Genomic DNA, 19,207 nt, shown 5'->3' on the forward strand with positions numbered 1-19,207 from the left:
GACTCTCGTCAACGCGTGCGACGGCACGGCCTGCCAGCGCGCGTGTTTCAGAGACGCGACAACATAGACGTTTTTAAATCCGATGAGCAACCTGGCTAAAGAAAGATCTCATCAGATCGACCGCCCTGGTCACCAGCGTCCTTGACCTGCAGGACGCTGAGGGCGGTCATGCAGCCTACCGAGCCGGCAAAGGAGTATCTCCCTGAGCATACGCATGCTCACTCGGCATCTGCGTGCGGACGTTGTCATGCTGCTAGGGCTGCTGCAAGGCGACACCAGAGCATTCACTCCCAAGCTCGAAAGCCGTCTGGCGGCCACGGTGAACCAAGCACCGAGCAAGCGCGACCGATGCAAGACAGAGACAGGACAAGACTCTCCCCTGGCCAGTCGATCGAAACACCGACGGTCAAGGGCCTGCAAAGCTTCCGATCAACAGGCAGTCGCCAGACTGCTTTACATGTGCTCTCGCAAGAGCCGGCTTCGCTCCTTTATCTCTCGAGTGAGCGGCACAACGCCACCTCATAGGAGAGTGCTACCGCGAATGGCATAGGCTACTCTCTGGCGTCGCTGCGGAGGTCTACCACAGAATGCTATCGGTGCATCGTCGGCGACTCTCTGGATGAGAATGCTACCTGTGAAGGTATATGCTATTCTCAGAGAATTCTACCTAGCGTGGTATATGCTACCCTGTGGCAGGTCCGCGGGGTACCACGCATACGAGAGACAAAGGACCAAAGCCCATGTTCCAGTTCCGGCCGGAAGTGCGATATTATCCTACAGATGATGCGGTTAGCGCTAATAATCCAGATTATATGAAAAGAAACTCATCGGTTCGAGAGAAGAGGGCCCGGACTCCATCTTGCTGATCGCGCTTGCTTCCCTAGAGTCGACTGACTTCGGCATCGACGATATCCGCGGCATCGTCGACGGTAGAGACGACTTTGTAAACAAAGACGTCTTTGCAGCAGGGCGCGCAGGGAGGTTGCACGCATCTGTGTGGTTGCTGTTAGATGGGGGTGCTAGATCGACTGTATATCTATACTCACTGTCTATGCCGTGATCTGGCGCGCTGAGGCTGCCGTCGTCGTATCCGGGGTACCTAGAAACCAAACAATACTGGCTATGTAGAAAGACTCACTCAGAGCGCGCTCTACACGGCCGGTATTGTTTGGCGTGTTAGTATGCAGCTAAAGCTGCGTGCAAAACGCAAAATATATTCAAAAACAGCATAAAATGCTTAGTAAATATCGTGACCAGCAGTGCCGATTTACCTCTGGATTCACGTAGATAGATCGAACTGTTGGGGGCTTAGGCAATCACACCAAACTGTCTCGGGAAGGGAAAAGAGAAGGGAGAAGAGGTGGGCGGATTGTAGGACGGGCGGGCGCGTGTCTGGGATATTGGGGTTTCTTGATTTGGCCGAAAGTAAACATACACCTGACGCGTAGGCCATTTCGTAATCTTCCATTCTCTGGGGTGTTTAATTACAATTAATAAGGTATTTTTTACAGTAAATAGTAATAGGTGAGCAGAATTTACTTGTGTTTGTAGAAAAATTACTTTCTAATCCTAAAATCTCCACAAACATGCATAACGCCAGGCGCAAAGCTTTTGATCCTTGCAACCTCCTCGCTCTCAACGCTCAGCTTCTCTAGAACTAACCCCTCCAACGCCTTCCTCGTCTGTTCCTGCCAGGTCGGAATCTGTTCGTCTGCGACGTTGGCGTGGACATGCAACACCGTCGACGGCGACGTGGATGCTACGCCGAGCGTCACCGCCGTTCGCCAGCTTTGCTCCGACGAGGGCAAGAGACCCATGTTTACGTGAGTCAGTTCATGAGAGTAGCCGTAGCGAGCTGCTGCTGTTTCCAATCGCGTGGCCGCGTACTCATTGCTTTCGAGAAAGACCACAATCCGACTTGTTGACGACGGGTCTATAACCCACTCCTCATCATGCCGAACCAGCTGCACGCTCCATTTATTCGCCCTCGCACCCCGCAGCAGCCCCTCTACACTCCACGGATTAATCTCCCAGCACAACACGCGCCTCGCGCCAGCATGCACGTACGAGAACGTGAAATACCCGATCCCCGCGTACAGATCGACGATGGTCTTGCCGCTCACGTCCGCAAACTTGAGCACGCGCGCTTTCTCTTTAATGTTCCCGCGGCTGAACATCGTGTACCGCGGCGCCCAGATCTGCGTGATTCCGTTCTGGCGCGTGGTCGCCCAGAACTCGGACGCGAAATGCGTCGGCTGCGGCGAGGAAATTGTAGCGTCGCTGATCTCGTCGCCAAACTCGCCGTGCAGACAGACTAGAGAGGTCGGCTTCCGCATCACGTTCTCGGTATCGCCCGAGATTGGAGCGTTCAGTGCAATGTGGCTTATTTTCAGGTTCGCGCACAGTTTGGAATAAAACGTCTCGGGAAAACTGGCGTCGGCGGCGGCTAGCGACTGCCATGCCGGTATACTTTCAAAGTCGCCGGAGGAGATCAAAAGTAGCTGACCGTATATATAATACCGATTCGGCGCGCCATCAACAATCTCCGCGGTCAGCTGCGGTTCGGTCTTTTGCAGATCCAGCAGCACCTTTCTGACTGCTGTTTTGAGACTTGAGTCGGTGGTCAGGTCTTTGCTCTGTTTCGTAGACTCGGTTGTGACTACCTCGACCGAGAAGTCCAGGTTGCTCAAAAGATCAGCCAAACCGGCTTCGTGATCCCCATCATCATTCTCTACCGTCTACATAACAAAAGTCAGCTTACATCCCCTTCGAAAACCTCTCAATGGAAAAAGCAGAGATCGATCATACGTTACTCGTGAATATCAGAAACCCATCGCCTGTCCGCTCAATGCCTCTAGCCTTATCAAACAGTCCCGCTCGCTCAAGCGCAGTCTTGCACGTCTTCACCCGCCCAGAGTCAGATGTCTGCAGTGCTACCTGAAGCATTCAGCCAGCCACCAACTCAGCAGCTGTAATAAAGCTGTCCTGTCTCGAGGAAATATATCAAAAAAGCTGATGGTGCGGCGCTCACAGGTTCAAATCCGGGTAACTTTTAACTTTTAATTATTCGACTTCCCCAAAGACCGCGACCGCGACGACGACGCGACCTGGTGATTTGGCTGTTTCCTGTTGAGATTGCGGAGAGTTGTCCGCGTCTGTGTTGATATTCAGTGGACGGGACGCGTAGAGGTTTAGACGAAGCTGCTTTATTGATTTAGGGAGATTTAAGGACGCTTGTTGATGCGACGCATCCTGAACAGACAACAATGAGCGGGACAGGGAACAGCAACGGTCAAAGGACGGTACCCACGTCCTTGAACGGGACTCTACAGTATTCTCCATTCACCTCCGTGACTCCGGCTTCACCTGGTACGTATTCTGATACTTACCCCAGATCATCCGCTTTCAATCGCTCACATCTCCTCGCGCTCTCCAGCCATCGCGCTCTTCACGACGCCCAACCTAGCGCACCAGACTTCGATCTTCAATCTCTCTGAGCAGCAAAACGCAGAGTCGCAACGCTCATACGAGCTCTTGAACACACCGCCTACGACGGCGGAGTACGCGAACGTGATTGAATCGCATCTCAGCGGGTTACGTGATTACCTCAATACTCGCCAAATGCGACCAATGTAAGTACCCGTGTCTCTCATCAGTTCAGTTTACCGCAGAACTATCGCTGACGACTGGTGATCTTGTGTGTAGAAAATTCGAAGTTCCGCCTGCGTTTGCTTCGTTACCCAGCGGAGGCTCGACATTGAACTCTCGAGTCCAGGCATTCGAACTCCGTCCGTTTACCGAGCGACTATTGACCACCTCAGATATTCCCTATCAATGTGAGTGTCCGTATTCTACTTATTCGTGATTTGATCAACCTGACGGTTTGGCTTAGATTCCGTTGCAGACAACGAGCGCGCGCCTGTTGATCCATCAAATTCCATCTCTCTCGATACAATGCTCCAGACACTTCAAAATAACCCTTCCTCGATTCCTGTACAAATTCCCGAGTTGCCAACTGATACCCCGCAAAACGGTCTCGATCCGACTCAGACCACCGTCTCTGCTCATGATATACCCGGCACATCTGGGGTCGAAGCGATAGGTCCATTGCCGAAAAAGCGAAAGAGTGAAAAGGCTAGCTCGGTTGGAGTCCAACATTCACAAGCAGCATTCAGTAATCAAGTCCCCGAAACCTTCCAACAGCCATACGTCTCAGCAGACACATCGATCGCCGACTCATCCATGGCATCCAGAGACGTCTACCCGTCCTCCGCCGCCCCTACTTCTCCTCTGCCAAGCACCTCACCCGACACGCACAAACGAAAGACCGCTCCAGATTACACAGACGCACTGGTCTTTGACGATCCGACCCGCAAGTCTCAGGTTGCGCTTGAAGGCCTTACAAACCTGATTGAGAACGTCTTCGAGGCAGACGACAACCTCGCCACCGACACGTCTGGAGTCCGTGGAGAATTCTCCTCCGTTTGGGCTGTGGACGGTCCGACCGATGATCCTGTTTTATCAAATGAATATCTGATCCGCCTCGAAAGCGTATTGAAGCGCGTCATCAGCTTCAACGTATACCCCGAGATCTCAATCGACGATATCCTGAGATTGCAAAAAATATGCTTGAAATCGGTCCGCTTAGGAAGCGCTCTACACTGGAACGGTGCGGAAGGGTTACTAGAAGCTGATACGGCTGCGGTCTACAACGATGTCTCGACTGCCGATAACTCGCTCAAGGCCGCAAAGTTGATTTTTCTCACAATGCTCGGGTCTCGAGAGGAAAAGCAAATCTGCTCAGAAGACATCATCAAAGAGACCCTGGATTTGCTCAGCGGTCTTATCGACGGCCTGTTTATCCCGCTTATCCCACCCGTGTCTGATATGGAGAGCTTGCTACCATTCAAGAAGTTGGTCTTGGGTCTCTTGCAGGAAATGATTCGGGTCATCAATCTGATCTACCAATTACTCGAGCTGCAAGACGTGAGCGAGACCGTAATCTCCAGATTCGAGTTTGTGTGCATCGGCGTCATTTTCGCGGAGACTCCCACGTTCAACAAAGACTCGTACCTCGGGATTGCAAATATTGAGAATCTCCGCGTGGCAGCCATGGACGTGCTCGCACAGATTTTCGCATGTCAGCCCGAGCAGCGGACTTTTCTATTAAACGAGATCTTGACTAGTCTTGAGAAGCTTCCCGTGAGTCGCCAGACCGCGCGACAGTATAAGCTTGTAGGCGGCGGTCATATTCAGTTGGTGACTGCGCTTATCCTGCGTCTTGTGCAAACAGCCGGGTCGTTGCATCTCAATCAAAAATTTGCTTCTGTCTCCTCTGTCCCACAAGGAGATGGGGCAGAAGATAACGATCAGCAATCAGACGAGCGTGCACAGTTCATCCAAGAGTGTGCGCGCTGCAACTCTGAAGCTTTGAAAAGTTCCAACGACGTGATCAGTTTCCTGATCGAACGGGTGCTAAAGTCGAAATCACGCGATGACCAGCCTTATCGCGGACTATTGGATCTCTTCACCGAAGATTTTCTTGTCGTGCTCGAGTCGCCCGAGTGGCCGGGTGCCGAAGTCTTGCTTCGCTCGCTGGCGATGCGGATGATTTCTTTTGCAAACAACGAGAAGGAACCTGCACTGGTCTGCACCATGGCAATCGACATCCTCGGCACGATCGGCGAGAAACTGCTGCTCTTACGGCACCACGACTCGAAGCTTCCGGAGCTGACCGCGTCGGCTTCCCAGTCGGATATGAAGCAGATCGGCAAGGTTGCAAATTCGATTTTGCTATATCTGCATAAACTCCGGCTGGTGGATTCGACTGCCGGCGGATCGTTTGGGTATTTCATGACGGCTTGGGTAGCGCTGCTTGCCTCTCTGGATGTTGAAGCTGTGAAGCCTGTGGTCGATGGCGCTATTGAGAAGTTGATGCAAAAGGCGTCGTCTAATACTTGGGCAGCCAAGGAAAAGTATGATACCTTTTTTGTGTTTTTACAGAATGAGTATTCTAACGACTTGCAATAGCTTTGAGGATGAAACTCCGGCGGCGATGAAAGCCAAATACACCGACTTTTCCCGCCTGATGCCATTATATAAGCTCTATGACCGGATATTCTCAGAGATTTTGGTGTCCCTCAACTCCGAACGCATCACGTCGCGAACCAAAGGTCTCCGAGTTCTCAGCATTCTCGTAGCCGTCGACCCGACGATCCTGATGATCCCTATCGTTCTCTCGAACGTCTCCTCGCGGCTGCGAGACCAGTCTGCGCAAGTTCGGGACGCGGCCGTCGATACAATTGGCAAGTTTATCTTGACGAAACCAGAAGTCACGCAGAAGTACTATCTGCTGCTTTGCGAGCGGGCCAACGACACCGGCACAGCGGTGCGCAAACGCGTCGTCAAGTTGCTCCGAGACATTTGCGTGTCTACGTCGGACGTCAGCATCGAGGTCGAGATCACGGATCGGCTTTTGCGGCGGACAGAAGACATTGAGGAGTCGATCAGTGAGCTGGCGCAAAAGACTTTAGAGGACATTTACTTTGGTCCAACGAAAAAGTCCGCCGAATCTGACGAGCTGGGTTACAAGACTGAAGTCGACGGCCGCGTGCAGATCCTGTTACAAGTCAGAGAACGCGGTAATAAGGATCCGAAGATTGTGAAGCTGATGCAGAATCTGTTGACTGGACTCAAGAAGAAAGAGAGCGATGGAGGTGTTTGGGCTGCTATTTCGAAGGTTATGGTAGAGAACTTGATTGAGTCGGTTATCGACTGGACACCCGGAAAGAAGGTATGCATAGAGCTTTTCAGAGTGATTTCAGGGTCCCGCATCTAACAAAACCCGCAGGTATCGCTGCAAAGCCTGTTTGGACTTTTGGCGCTATTCGCCACGGCCAACAAGTCACTATTCGAAGCCGAGCAACTTGTTGCACTGCAGAGCTACTTACAGCACGAGTCCCCCAAGGACGACCTAGCTACGTACTACGTCCTCGTCGTCTTCCGAAACATTCTTCCTACCGTCGGTGCCGTGCGGTCGAAATTCAGCACCGAGGTGCAGCAGATCCTCCTGTCGCGGCTTACAAAGTTCAATCTACGCGAACTGGCGGAGGCCGTGCCGTGTTTGTGGGACATCAGTCTGGTGCTGAAGGACACGCGTCGGCTTGCGGCTACCACTGTCTCGTGCTTGAAGATGATTGCGCCAAACAAGGCTGAAGCTCTATCGGGTCATTTCAAAAGCTACGAGCAGGACAGTGTCAAGGTGGAGAACAAAGTCATCCGGCTGCTGCATTTGCTGGGTATGATTGGGCGGTACTTCAACCTCGAGGAGCACATTGCAATGTTCCAGTCCGTTCCGGGAATCAAGGGACGGTCTGTTGTCGAGATGATTGTGCTTACGCTGCAGGTATTTGCGTGCGCACAGTGTGTGCCGGCCAAGATCAAGAAGATTGCAATCAGAAACATAGGCAACATGGCAATCACGCACCCGCAGATTTACCTGTCGAAGATGGCGCTGAGAGTGCTTGACGACGCGTGGGAGTCTGATGATCGCGAGCTGAAGAATACAGTTATCAGGATGCTGATCGAGTTTGTGACGCACGACCAGGAGAAAGCGGACCAAGCGAGCAGGAAGCGCGGCAACAGTGAAGAGACTGTTGATATAGGCGTGCTGAAAGGAGATACGCACAAGTTTGCTAACGACGGGTATGTCATTTCTCAATAGCACGCGGTAGAACTACGATACTAACAACCATCACAGTGTGAGCGCATCACTGAGTCAGCGATACCTGGAAAACATTCTCGCGGTCGCGATAGACTCTGAGGACGACTACGCACTATCGGCGACGCTGCTGCTGGAGAAGATTGTGACGCAGGGGTTTGCCAATCCGCGGTCCTGCGTTCCCACGCTTATCGCGCTCGAGACGTCGATGAACCCCACGATCAACGCGCTCGCGGTTGATATCCATCGCAAGCTGCACAGCAAGCACGAGTCGCTGATCGACGGAATCTACGTCGAAGGCGTGCGCCGCGCGTACGAGTATCGTCGCCTGCAGCGGTCTTCGAAACAAGCTAGCGGGGACGAGAGCGCGAACGAAGACGACAGCGGCGTGATCGTTGGCTCAAACGCTGATTTGATGCCGCTGTACTCGCTCGTGCGGCAGAACCGCAACTCGAAGCGTAAGCTGCTGACCTCTGTCGTGCGGTCGTTTGACTTTGACCCCGGAAAACTCGTGGCTGGTGTGCCGGTCTCGGAGGCTGGCGCCGACGATCGCGACCTGCGCACCCGGCATCTGGGATACGTTAGGTACGTCGGGTATTGCCTTGCGCGGCTGGATCTGACGATCGTAGAGGAGCCGTATCTGATTGTGCATGGACTTGACAAGATTATTGGTAGTACGGGGATGACGGTCCTCATGGCGGTTTCAGACTTGCTCGGCAAAGTCTCCGCCCCGGACACTGACGCACAGCAACTTCCTGCCGACCTGCAGCAGCAGCAACAGTCGCTCGCGATCTCAAGCGCCATCATCTACACCATCTACCAACTGCGCCAGCACATCCGACAAGCCTACAGCCTAACCGAGCACGCATGCCAATCCTTCACCTCGAGCTCGAAGCCATCAAAGGAGTACTCGAAGCCGCCGGCGACAAAGTCCAGCAGCATTGCGCCGTTGAAATTGGACTGGATCTGCTTGCAGAACGATTTCAGGAATCCGGCGGTGTGTTTGCGCGTGCTGGCTACGGTTAGGGAGTTGATGGCGAACGTGGAGGTGGGGGAGATGAAGTACGAGTGAGATGGTGTTGTTCTTTTTTCATTGCTTTGGGTGTGTACTTTAGGGGAGTCATAAGTATGTAATTATAGCTGTCAGTGGGTGGGTTTGCTATTATATATAATTCAGATTTTTCTTCTCAAGTAGCAAGTAGCAGGAATCAAGACATCAATCAAAGCTAGGCGCCAACGCAACCAACGAAAACTGCAAATACGACCCCGACCCCTCCTCCTCCTTCGCAGCACTCGCCTCTCTCTCCATAAACAGCTTCACAAACCCCGTCGCCTTCTCCGACAACACGTCCTCGTCCTCCGCCAACCTCGCGCGCTCAATCGGCCCCTTGCGTCTCCCATCAAGCTCGTAAAGCACGCCATCCTGCGTCTTGACAAATGCCACGAAATGCAGATTCGTGTCGTCTTCTGCGGCCGGGGCCGCGGTCTCGCCGTCGGACGCTACGGCGGCGTGCTGTGTGCGGAGAGCGGTCGAGGACTCGATGTAGGCTGTCCGCGCGGGTAGGGAGAGCGGGGGGAGGTCGTGTTTGTAGGTCGCGAGGAGGGAGGAGGGCGTGAATGTGAGAGAAGGGGCGTTTAAGAGCGCGTGCAGGACGGCGTAGGTGCCGCATGCGTTTCCTATTGTTTGCTACAGAGTCATGTTAATAGATCATCTCGAGATGTGTGAATAGCCGACGAGCCTCTACCTTCAACCAAATCACCCCATCGTCCGGGGAGGGTTCATATACCGGTCTCGCGGCATCCTCGCTGTCTTTATACGCCTCATACGCGGCCGAGATCGGGAAGACGAGCAAGAGCGCGAGCGCGGGGCGCGGGATGAACGAGAGAAGCGACTCGTCGTCGAGCGAATAGACGTCGTGGAACGAGACTGGGCTCGCGAGGCCGAGTGAGCTCGCGAGACGGTTGAGTACGTCCGGGTTGGATTCTAGAGGGATGAACGGACTGACCATCGCTGTGGTTTAATCGCTGGATCGGACGGCAGAGAAGTTGGCTCTCGATGGAGGTTGATGATGGGGAGGATCGCAGAGGAACTCAAAACTGCCGCACGACCAACGGCTTTCTCTGCATCTCAAGTTGCTTACACTACGATATTCTCGGCCGGAATCACGACGATTTACGGCAGATCATGAGATTTTGACTTGTCAGCGTCGGCCAAAGACAAGAGTCAGCTGCGAAGATGACTGAAGTGACGAGAACGGTAGGAATCTGTGCATGGCTGTTTCGACCCGGGGGATGTCGGTGTACAGCTCGAAGCCACTTCTACCTCTTCCCACTGCTTTCTACATCTACATAAATCAACAGTAAACTATTATCACAAGACCAAAACAATCACATACTTCACATCAGCACAGATCAACAATCTACAAACCGGCGCAGTGAAAGCGTACTGCCCGACAAAACCGCGTACATTAATTATCTCTTAGTCATCCGCCTCGCTAACAAACTTTAAATTTTTTCTCTCGATGACGCGATGTTGAATTTTCAACCGGTCCGGGGGTGCATCGCTTCTTCCCCAGAAGATTCAGTCCTAGATTTAGTCCTGTGACTGCGCATACTACTCGCACGCACAGCAGCATTTACACATTTTTGATATGAGTCCACCGTCTGCTATCCAGAACGGCAACAGCCAATTGTCGCCATCCGGTCTGGCGTCCTCGTCGCGCGCCGCCGAGCTCGAAACACTTCTCGAGCTGGTGTCGCAGCGCGCGACCGCCTACGTCGCTGCGGCGGACGCGCCGGGCGCGCGCATAGGGGACCCAGTGCCTCCGAAAGAGCTGATGAGCATTTTGGGAGCGCACCTGTCGCTTCCCAGCACGGGCGGCGGGCAGACCGAGTTTCTGGCGGTGCTGGACGAGATTCTGAAGCACTCGATCGTGACATGGCATCCGGGGTTCATGGACAAGCTGTACGCGTCCACGAACCCCGTCGGCGTGGCGTCGGACCTCTTGCTCTCGATCCTCAACACAAACGGATACATCTTCAGCGTGTCGCCCGTGCTCACGCTGATTGAGAAGAAAACATCGCACGAGTACGCCGAGCTGTTTGGGTTCACTTCGCCATGGTCAGGCGGCCTCACCCTCCCCGGCGGCTCGGCATCCAACACGCACTCGCTCATCGTCGCCCGCGGGATCCTGTACCCCGACACAAAACTGACCGGCAACGGCGACCACAGATTCGTCATCTTCACCTCCGCGCACGGGCACTACTCGGTCGAGAAAGCGGCAATCTCGGTCGGCCTCGGCAGCGAGGCGGTCTGGACTATCCCCGTTGACGCTGAGCAGCGCATGCGCGTTGATGTGCTCGAGGAGAAGATCCTCGAGGCAAAGAAGCAGGGCCGGACGCCGCTCTACGTCAACGCCACGGCCGGCACGACCGTCTACGGCTCGTACGACCCCTTTGAAGCCATCGCGGCCGTCGCCAAACGGCACGGTCTGTGGTTCCACGTTGACGGGTCGTGGGGCGGCAACGTCGTGTTTTCAGACAAGCTAAAGTACAAGCTCAAGGGCGTCGCGCTGGCCGACAGTCTGACGGTGAATCCGCACAAGATGCTGGGTGTGCCGCTGACGTGCTCGTTCTTGCTCGCGCCGGATCATAGGGTGTTTCAGAAGGCGTCGTCGCTGAGAGCGCCGTATCTGTTCCATAACAGTGAGGTCGACGGCGAGGATTTCGATATCGGTGATTCTACTATGGGGTGCGGCAGACGCGCGGATTCCCTCAAGCTGTTTTTGGGGTGGAAGTGGTATGGCAAGGAAGGTACGTGCATATACCCAGATCAATTGTCTCCGAAGATCAAGCTAACTCTAGCGACAATCGCAGGCTACGGCGAGCGCGTAGAAACCGCATTCGAGGTCACAGCCCATCTGGCCACCCTGATCTCCTCACGAGCAGGCTTCCACCTGCTCTCCAGCAACCCGCCGCCGTGCCTGCAAACCTGTTTCTACTACTCGCCCAACAAGCGCGATGCGCTGCTCAACACGGCCGAGTACAACACCAAAGTGACGCGGACGATTGCGCACGAGCTGCAGGCGAGCGGACGGTTCTTGGTCGACTACGCGCCGCCGGCGAGTCCTGAGGACGGCAAGGGCGAGTTTTTCAGAGCGGTGGTGAATGCGCCTACGACTACGAAGAAGACGGTCGAGGAGTTGGTGTCGATGATTGAGAGTATAGGCGAGAGCTTGGATGTAGATGTATAGATTGTCATCAACAAGGTAGATGCACATGCAGATTTGCACGCCAGAGTTACATCGTAGGCCTGGTGTACCCATTTCTTCCACGAAGGTACCCAAAAGATAGAATTTACTCTCAGCACATGCGCATAGACATCACGCTTACGAATTCACAGGATTATAAATCAGCGTGCAATTAATAAGCGTCTGCATACACCTCCTTCGTAAACCGATCGTACCAAAACAAAATACATTTATATGGTATTTACTTGATTATAACTTGATTACAGGTTGATTATAATTCCCGTGTGTAATCATCACGGATTTCCAGCATTGTTTCCCGAGCGACGAGAAAAAATAAAAATAAAAGAAAATAAATAAATTAAAACCCTATGTCAGATATACTTTCAGCGACGGCCACCTTCATTGTTGAATCATGACGATCAATCGAGACCCGCACGGGAGCTTAGACTGACTGATCGTCGCTGATCTCTAATCAATCTTCTCTTTAAATTGAGATAAACTACCGACTCATAGTTGTGTTTTTTTGCGTGGGAAAAGAGAAGGGGGAAGGAATCCGGGGTATGCGAATATCGAGTGTTTTTTGGTATTCGCTTAATCTCCCTTTCTCTTACGCCCTTTTCTACATCCACACTTATTTTTCAGATCTTCTAGGCCCTTGTTCTGTTCTGTTTCTATCCAACATTATTGATCTCAAAAGACGAGAAGTCTAGCTTTTGAAAGAAAGTCTCAATCGGTCTCAAACGTCATGCTCTGTTTTCTCACACTCTCTTGCGAACTTTGACGGTGCCGTCACAGCCGATATTGTTCCTGCTTCCAAAACTATCGAGTGTACCGTGCACTATTAAACACGAGCTAGAAAAACAAAGCAATTGCTTTGTCTGTTTGTCTATGCTTGGCAAAGAAGTCATTGCAAAGCTTTCGAAACCTGTCACTGTTGCTGTTAGTTCTGGCTGCCTTCCTCAAGCGATTAGACGCACCGTGCAAAGCCCAGCAGCACAGACTATATCAGTGAATCTCCCACACTTGAAACAGAAAACAGACAAGACAACGGCACTGAGCTAAACTCTCAGAAACACATTGGAAGCGGAAGAAATTCCGAGCGTCGCGGAATAAACTCCCCGCGCCAGAACCCACCCCATCACCGTGCAGGATCTTGGTCCATCTCAGCACAATCACGCTACCCATCACACAATGAGCTAGCTTCTAGCGCCGGCAACCGACCACACACCTTAATCAGCCGTACCCGCAGCAGATGCGTCTACAGCGGCAGGAGCGGCGACCGGGTTCGGCTACGGCACCAGCGCCGGTGTGGATGACGATTCTCGAATTCGCTAGCTCGCTTTAGGTGATCTGCTATGGCATTGCCTAAAGTGCACTACACCCAGCAGATGAGGTATGACGTTTGCTCGCATTTCTGCTTTGGTGCTCAGTTTATGCTGGTTATAGAGATTGCGCTTGTTTTAAACAGAACACAGATTAGGCTGGCATAGCAAAGATAAAACACAGCAGGAGCAGCAGGAATTTCGCCGAGAACAAGATCAATCTATCTGACAGTTCCGCTACCCGACACACGAGTTTCAGCACTCATTTATATTCGCAATCTACTGAACAGCAGCAGTGTCTGGTCGCGAGCAAAAAAATTGATGAATAATATATCGAATGTAGACTGCATAAGGTAGGAGGGGGTCACCGAGCCTGACAGGGAGATGACTGCTCATGCTTTCCAAATCAGGCAGTTTCTGTCCAGCAGCCACCTCGACGGATTTCTCCTGCCGTGCTAGCCAACCACAATGCGGATTTACATAATGGCTGGTTAGGTCGGGGGAAAATGAAATAATGGACTCTGATGAAATACTAAACCCGAGGATATTAAGCCTGCTCCAGGAGCAAGGGGTCGGAAAAGGCACAAGAAAGGCACAAGCCAGCTTTGCCAGTACCCGCGCAGCCATTACGCAGCCCTGCTCTGCTCTGCGCAGAACGCCGGGGTGTAAAGTCGAGTAAAGTCTGAATGGGCAGGTAGGCCCGGGGATGAAGGGAGCCTCGGTTTATCGGGCATAAAGAACACCGACTTTGCTTGACGAATGAAGCTTAAAGTAGTGCTCCGGCTAAGCTTTTGGTTAGCACTCTTCGCCCTCCGTGATAAGACCAAGCGGCTGTTTACTAGTCGAAGTCTTCTCTCACTTCTCTGCTCTGCTCTGCTTTTCCAAACTGACCAGACAGCCAAACAAGAGCAAAAACAACGGTCTCGGCGTGGGGGGAAGGCAAAACGGCATCTGCATCGGGCTTTAGACGAACTGCAGGCAAACTTTCAGGCTCCTTGGCCGAGTACCCGGGCGCGACCGCCCGCCGCACAGAAAAACCAAATCACCGGCAAGTCGGCACTTTCCTTTGCTCCTGCGTCGAGTTTAAGCTCCAGAGGCAGGAAAAACTCCGTGCGAGAACAAGGGGAAGGGCAGGGAAAAGTCGGCACTTCCACGACCTCGCAAGAGGCTCCGATAGGCTGGCTGGCTGGCTGGCTTGGCTGTGTGCTCACCAACCTGTCGCCGGTACGGCTCCTGCTACTTCCTGCTAGTCTCTATTCTGTTACTCCTTCACAAATCATATACTTCAATATTATTCGATTACGACAAAGGTGAGAAAAAGAAAAGAAAACAGGAACAAGACTATGTACATTAAAGGAACTCAAAACAAAGAAACATCAGGAACAATAAGAGAGGAAAATAAAAAAAACGTAACAGAAAGTCCCGACCCTGAACACCAATGCCTGCTGAGCTGGCACACTCGCAAGCAGTAAAAAAAACAATTCGGCACAAAAGTAAACAGAAAATATATAAATAAAAAAATAGAAAGCATTTCATCCATCTAGACAAGTTTGTCTCTTCTATTCGGGAAAAAGACTAAACTTGCCAAATCAATCATAAATCATCCTCCTTTTGCTCTCCCCGCACAACCTCTCGGGCGAGAACCGTTTTTTGATACTCAGACACACCACACCGCATAGTAATTAAAAAAGCACTCAAACGCGTTTGCAAAAGACTGTAGTTCAAACGTGATAAGAAAACCCTTTCCTCGCTGAAAGCTGAAAACAAGCAAATGTATAGACCGCGCGCACACGAAACAGAAAATCAAGACGCAGACGTGTAAAGACCAAGACACCCAATTTAGAAACCAATTTATGTCAGATGCAAGAATAGTTTAACATCGGAAAAATGAAGAGAGAGAGAATCAGCACAGGGAGATTAGATGTCGTTGAAGGTAGTCGTGAGCCAGACATCAGACAGATCGTCGACTTTGTCAGCCATCGAGACCTGCGTGATCTGATCAAGGTAATCGACCATCACCGACTGCGGGAGAGTAGAAAGATCGCTTGTGTCAAGTGTGATATTGAGAGGCCCGCCTGCGGTGCTTCGAATACCTTCCTGGGGGAATTGACCGTCAATCGGGCTCGACGATCCCGACGGCGAGTAGAGCGACGACGCAGAGGTCATGGAATCAGGAGACATGGACTCAATATGTCCACGGATGATCGTCGCCGGATCAGGAGGGAGCACGCTGCTCCTGCCAAAGCTGAGGCCGTCGGTCTGCGATTGCAGCACTGAACTCGCGCTGCTGTCGAGCACATAGTCTGTCTGTCCGATCCAGCTGTTGCCCGCAATCACGTCGTCAAAGTCGGGCTCGGTCTTGAGCTCGAGCACCTTGTCCTCCCTGTAGCTGTGTCAGTAAAGTAAGTCACAAATAGTTATATAGCAGAAGAAAACAAACATTTTCTCGTCAAAATTCCGCTGGTCAGCAGAATCATGCTCGTGGTCGGTATCGTGCTCGCTGTCATCATGCACGTCGACGATCCGCTCATGCTCTTCCTTCTGCAACTCAAAGTTCTTATTTGTGAGCTCGTCAAGCGCGCGGTTGATCGAGACATGTCCGGATTTTGTGAGCAGGTTGCTGATGTTGTCGCCGCGCGACACGCGCTTCACGAGCTCCTCCATTCCGGTCTGCAGGATCTCGATGCGGTTCTCGAGAAGCTCGACGTACCGCGACGAGTACAGCTTCTCCTTTGATTTCTTTCTCTCGGTGAAAGTGCAGATCTTGTCGTCGGCAGTGCATCGCGAGCAGGGCTTGCGGCCGTCGCACTTTGATTTTTTGATTCTAGTATGGTGTCAGCAGCTGACAGAGTGGAGAGTAAAGAGTAAAGAAGGAGATGCGGGTGGAGGATACGTACCGGCACGAGTCGCAGGCCTTGCCGACGCGCTTGCGCGTACCGCATTCAGGAGAGCCAGGGGATGTGGGGTGGGGGTGAGTGTAAGGCATTGTGAAGATGTTGATTGTTGATTGTGGTTGAGCCGGGAATGTTGGCGGAGTAGTGGAAAAAGTAGTAGTGGTAGTGATAGTAGTAGTGGTGATATCAGACGCAATAGATGACGGGCAAAGTATAGATCGACTGGACTAGCAGATCGGTTGCGAGAAGGGCACTAAAGTAGTAGCACAACGGTCGCTCGAGACGATGCAGAGTCGCAGCCGGTGAGATCAACAGATCGCATGCACCGGGGCAGGAGAGAGAGAGAGGAAGTAGATCAGAGAAGGAAGAGGAGTGGTGGAGAGTGGAGAAGCGCGGTGGAGAAGAGGCAGAGCAGAGCAGTGAAGAGCAGAACGTCCAGAAAGGGCCGGCACGGAAGCTTATATGGAGAGCCGGCCGAGGGCCCGAGAGGAAGCAGGAAGTTCAGTCGGACAGACGAGACTCGAGTCTGAATTGGAGACGAGGACCGGGTACCACGGGGTTAGGGCAAGGTACGGAGAATCGGCTCTGTGTCAATTAACTCTATACTGTTATGTGCCGCTGACTCCGCTGGGGACCGCACACGCCCCGGGGTGGAGAGAAGGCGAGAGGAGGATGCTAACCAGAATAAGGAGGACGGCCAGTAGAGGAAGTCGTAGTAGGAGGCAGGGGGTGGAGTAGGAGATGGAGAGAGGGCAGGGAGAGAGCAGAGCAGAGAGCAGTTGCAGGCTTCGTAGTTGATGCCCCACCCCCGGCCATCACAGATGCCTCTGTTCGTCGCTCTATTTTCTTCTTCTGTTTCTCCTTCTCTTTCTGTCTGTTTTCCCAGCTCTTTGCGCCCGCCGAGAGGGGTCGCTCCCGCCAGAGAGGGACAGGGAACAAGGTCGAATTCGGAAGGCTGAACAGGTCGCTGCCCTCAGAGTTCGATTTACCAACAAAAGTTTAATCCGCTCGGAGGTTGTCAGCCAGAACTCGGCCCGAGTCCGTCTGGGAGATGACGTCAACTGCTGCGGCGCACACTGCGCGCTCGGGAATCCTGCGCCGGCTGTTCTACTACGCTGCTTCACTCTACACGACTTGGCTCTCGCCTACTTCGCTATCGCGTAGACGACGGTGGCCCTGCGCTCGGAGAAGCGGATCTGGTTTCTATATCCTGCGTCCATTACGACATCGCTGCCTCTTTCGTTGTAGTGCCTTCCTCTCTCCTCGTCCTCCTGACCTTACTCGATAGAGACTCTTAGCAGTCTGGATCATACTAGAACAGTATTAGAGAATCACGTAGATGCTCTGCGCGCTATTCACTCTACGTATAAGCATCACATTCCCATGCACCACACTACCTCAGCCATTCCTCCCCCATCCTGGACCCTGGGCCGCCGTCGCCGTCACCGTCACCCTACGCTCACACCCGCACAAAGACAAGTCAAATCATAAATAAGAACATACCGAGACGCGTCAATTCGCCGTGCGGCTTTTGTAGTCAATCGAACGCGTACCTGCATCCTCGACCTCGACCTCGTCATCGAGTAATATCATGTCCCCTTCATCTATCTTGCTTCTGTTATTTCATATATATGTTTTTACTTCAGTTGTGTTATCATATCCTCTTCATCAGCTATCTACACACCCATTGTGCGCATCTCAGCCCGCGTACGGTAACCTGTCAGGCAGAATAGGCCGTTTGGGTGGCTGCAGCCAGCTGCGTCCTTATTCCTTATCACAGAAAACTCCTCAGTAGCCTTACATCACTCCGATTTCCAATCGACTAGCAAACTCTATCTGCAATACTCCCTCATCACAACCATGCTCACAATGCCTTACATCTTTCGCCAGTGGCTCAGATTTTCTTGATATCGCAATCTGCATCGCTTAGCGGGCCGACACGTCTGTTCATATCTCTATTTACCCGAGCAATAACCTTCTTCTTGTCTCTCCTCTGCACCACACCAACGATCTTTGTTTGTCGCTAGCTCAATCGAGCCAGTCTCGTTCACATACGCTATCCTCATTCGCCCATAGCCATCCAAGTAAACTAGACTAGACCTCAAGCTGCTAATCTCCTAAAGAGAATCTCCTCGAAGCTCACTGCGTAGTCTCGGCAAGCCACCAGTACCCTGCGAAAAGCAGAATGTGGCCCCCACCCCCATCTCCGACGACGACGGCGATGAACGCATTCGGGATAGATAACCGCCAGCCAACATTTAATCCTAGGCAAAAAGAAAAGACCAATCGGCTGCTCAAATGAAAAGCCAACGACTGTTTCATTCATTGCTTTTCCGGCCAAGGCCCCGGGTATGAACTACAGAGCTCATATTGTTCGAAGTACGTGCCCCTTTACTTTTTTTCGCGCGCCTGTCTTATCGTCGTCATTGTCCCTTTGTGCCGGAAAACCCCGTTTCTTGTTTGGCAGCAGCAGCACACTCAAATCTTTACTTTTTCCTGCTCGCTTTGAAACTAGTCTTTCGGCGTAAAGTTTACTTCTATCTTCAAACCCGCCTCCCTCTCCTCTCTCAGATGCAGAGGCTAATTGACACCCCCCGTGGGTAAAGGCCGGCGGTCTGTGTTTTTCTTTTGCTGGTCTTGTCCTTTTTGTCTTTTCTATCTGCGTTCTTGTTCTGGGCACTATGTCCGAAACCGCTTCGTGCCGAGGAACACGGCCTGACGCGTTATCAGACCCTTGGCGAGAATCTAGAATCGCAGAGCGCTGCCTCGCGTTGCGCATCCGTATATCCGCGAATGTAAACTCTTTCTCGAAATAAACATAGATCACAGCCAGCCATGTTCAATGACATCGCCGTTTGTTCACAATTGGATTTGTGGCGAGCCGGCTACGTGCCTAGAATAACATTACGCGGAAACGTTAGCGCAATTAGAGTTGACCAGTAGCAGCAGCAGCGCGAGAGAGAATGGACAGAACAAACAAGCTATAATGAAGGTAAAGTTGCTTATGACATCAGTGGCTGT

At 52.3% G+C, this 19,207-nt stretch overlaps 5 protein-coding genes across 5 annotated transcripts; 2 read left to right on the top strand and 3 right to left on the bottom strand.

Moving 5' to 3' along the window:
• Positions 1 to 1,427: 1,427 nt before the first annotated feature.
• On the bottom strand, positions 1,428 to 2,982 carry BZA70DRAFT_293846 (tRNA wybutosine-synthesizing protein). The gene is made up of 2 exons (XM_064914418.1): positions 2,809 to 2,982; positions 1,428 to 2,738 (listed from the first exon to the last, which is right to left on the bottom strand). Exons 1-2 carry the CDS (start codon positions 2,944 to 2,946, stop codon positions 1,557 to 1,559), a joined length of 1,320 nt encoding a protein of 439 aa, XP_064771633.1. The 5' UTR covers positions 2,947 to 2,982; the 3' UTR covers positions 1,428 to 1,556.
• Positions 2,983 to 3,373: 391 nt separating this feature from the next.
• BZA70DRAFT_274187 (sister chromatid cohesion C-terminus-domain-containing protein) lies at positions 3,374 to 8,883 on the top strand. Its single transcript, XM_064911941.1, has 6 exons — positions 3,374 to 3,632; positions 3,706 to 3,836; positions 3,893 to 5,975; positions 6,031 to 6,793; positions 6,851 to 7,704; positions 7,760 to 8,883. Exons 1-6 carry the CDS (start codon positions 3,622 to 3,624, stop codon positions 8,790 to 8,792), a joined length of 4,875 nt encoding a protein of 1,624 aa, XP_064771634.1. The 5' UTR covers positions 3,374 to 3,621; the 3' UTR covers positions 8,793 to 8,883.
• BZA70DRAFT_254887 (ubiquitin carboxyl-terminal hydrolase) lies at positions 8,884 to 9,845 on the bottom strand. Its single transcript, XM_064910771.1, has 2 exons — positions 9,466 to 9,845; positions 8,884 to 9,407 (listed from the first exon to the last, which is right to left on the bottom strand). The coding sequence occupies exons 1-2, from the start codon at positions 9,727 to 9,729 to the stop codon at positions 8,937 to 8,939; spliced, it is 735 nt and encodes a 244-aa protein (XP_064771635.1). The 5' UTR covers positions 9,730 to 9,845; the 3' UTR covers positions 8,884 to 8,936.
• Positions 9,846 to 10,273: 428 nt separating this feature from the next.
• BZA70DRAFT_293849 (pyridoxal phosphate-dependent transferase) lies at positions 10,274 to 12,191 on the top strand. Its single transcript, XM_064914419.1, has 2 exons — positions 10,274 to 11,533; positions 11,597 to 12,191. The coding sequence occupies exons 1-2, from the start codon at positions 10,372 to 10,374 to the stop codon at positions 11,971 to 11,973; spliced, it is 1,539 nt and encodes a 512-aa protein (XP_064771636.1). The 5' UTR covers positions 10,274 to 10,371; the 3' UTR covers positions 11,974 to 12,191.
• Positions 12,192 to 15,018: 2,827 nt separating this feature from the next.
• BZA70DRAFT_56746 (uncharacterized protein) lies at positions 15,019 to 16,463 on the bottom strand. The gene is made up of 3 exons (XM_064915215.1): positions 16,190 to 16,463; positions 15,733 to 16,116; positions 15,019 to 15,675 (listed from the first exon to the last, which is right to left on the bottom strand). Exons 1-3 carry the CDS (start codon positions 16,276 to 16,278, stop codon positions 15,210 to 15,212), a joined length of 939 nt encoding a protein of 312 aa, XP_064771637.1. The 5' UTR covers positions 16,279 to 16,463; the 3' UTR covers positions 15,019 to 15,209.
• Positions 16,464 to 19,207: the final 2,744 nt, after the last annotated feature.

The sequence above is a fragment of the Myxozyma melibiosi genome (genome assembly GCF_037950935.1).
Source record: "Myxozyma melibiosi strain Phaff 52-87 chromosome Unknown BZA70scaffold_1, whole genome shotgun sequence".
NCBI classification, from domain to species: domain Eukaryota; kingdom Fungi; phylum Ascomycota; class Lipomycetes; order Lipomycetales; family Lipomycetaceae; genus Myxozyma; species Myxozyma melibiosi.

Bases quoted from the DNA above. Each gene is read 5' to 3' on its own strand.
- BZA70DRAFT_254887 (XM_064910771.1), bottom strand. From the start codon at position 9,729: ATGGTCAGTCCGTTCATCCCTCTAGAATCCAACCCGGACGTACTCAAC. The intron at 9,408-9,465 runs GTAGAGGCTCGT...ATGACTCTGTAG, and splicing joins ATGGGGTGATTTGGTTGAAG to CAAACAATAGGAAACGCATG.
- BZA70DRAFT_293846 (XM_064914418.1), bottom strand. From the start codon at position 2,946: ATGCTTCAGGTAGCACTGCAGACATCTGACTCTGGGCGGGTGAAGACG. The intron at 2,739-2,808 runs GTATGATCGATC...TTTGTTATGTAG, and splicing joins TTCTGATATTCACGAGTAAC to ACGGTAGAGAATGATGATGG.
- BZA70DRAFT_274187 (XM_064911941.1), top strand. The intron at 5,976-6,030 runs GTATGATACCTT...GACTTGCAATAG, and splicing joins ACTTGGGCAGCCAAGGAAAA to CTTTGAGGATGAAACTCCGG. The intron at 7,705-7,759 runs GTATGTCATTTC...CAACCATCACAG, and splicing joins CACAAGTTTGCTAACGACGG to TGTGAGCGCATCACTGAGTC.
- BZA70DRAFT_56746 (XM_064915215.1), bottom strand. From the start codon at position 16,278: ATGCCTTACACTCACCCCCACCCCACATCCCCTGGCTCTCCTGAATGC. The intron at 16,117-16,189 runs GTACGTATCCTC...ACACCATACTAG, and splicing joins AAGGCCTGCGACTCGTGCCG to AATCAAAAAATCAAAGTGCG. The intron at 15,676-15,732 runs GTTTGTTTTCTT...ACACAGCTACAG, and splicing joins CGGAATTTTGACGAGAAAAT to GGAGGACAAGGTGCTCGAGC.
- BZA70DRAFT_293849 (XM_064914419.1), top strand. From the start codon at position 10,372: ATGAGTCCACCGTCTGCTATCCAGAACGGCAACAGCCAATTGTCGCCA. The intron at 11,534-11,596 runs GTACGTGCATAT...CGACAATCGCAG, and splicing joins GAAGTGGTATGGCAAGGAAG to GCTACGGCGAGCGCGTAGAA.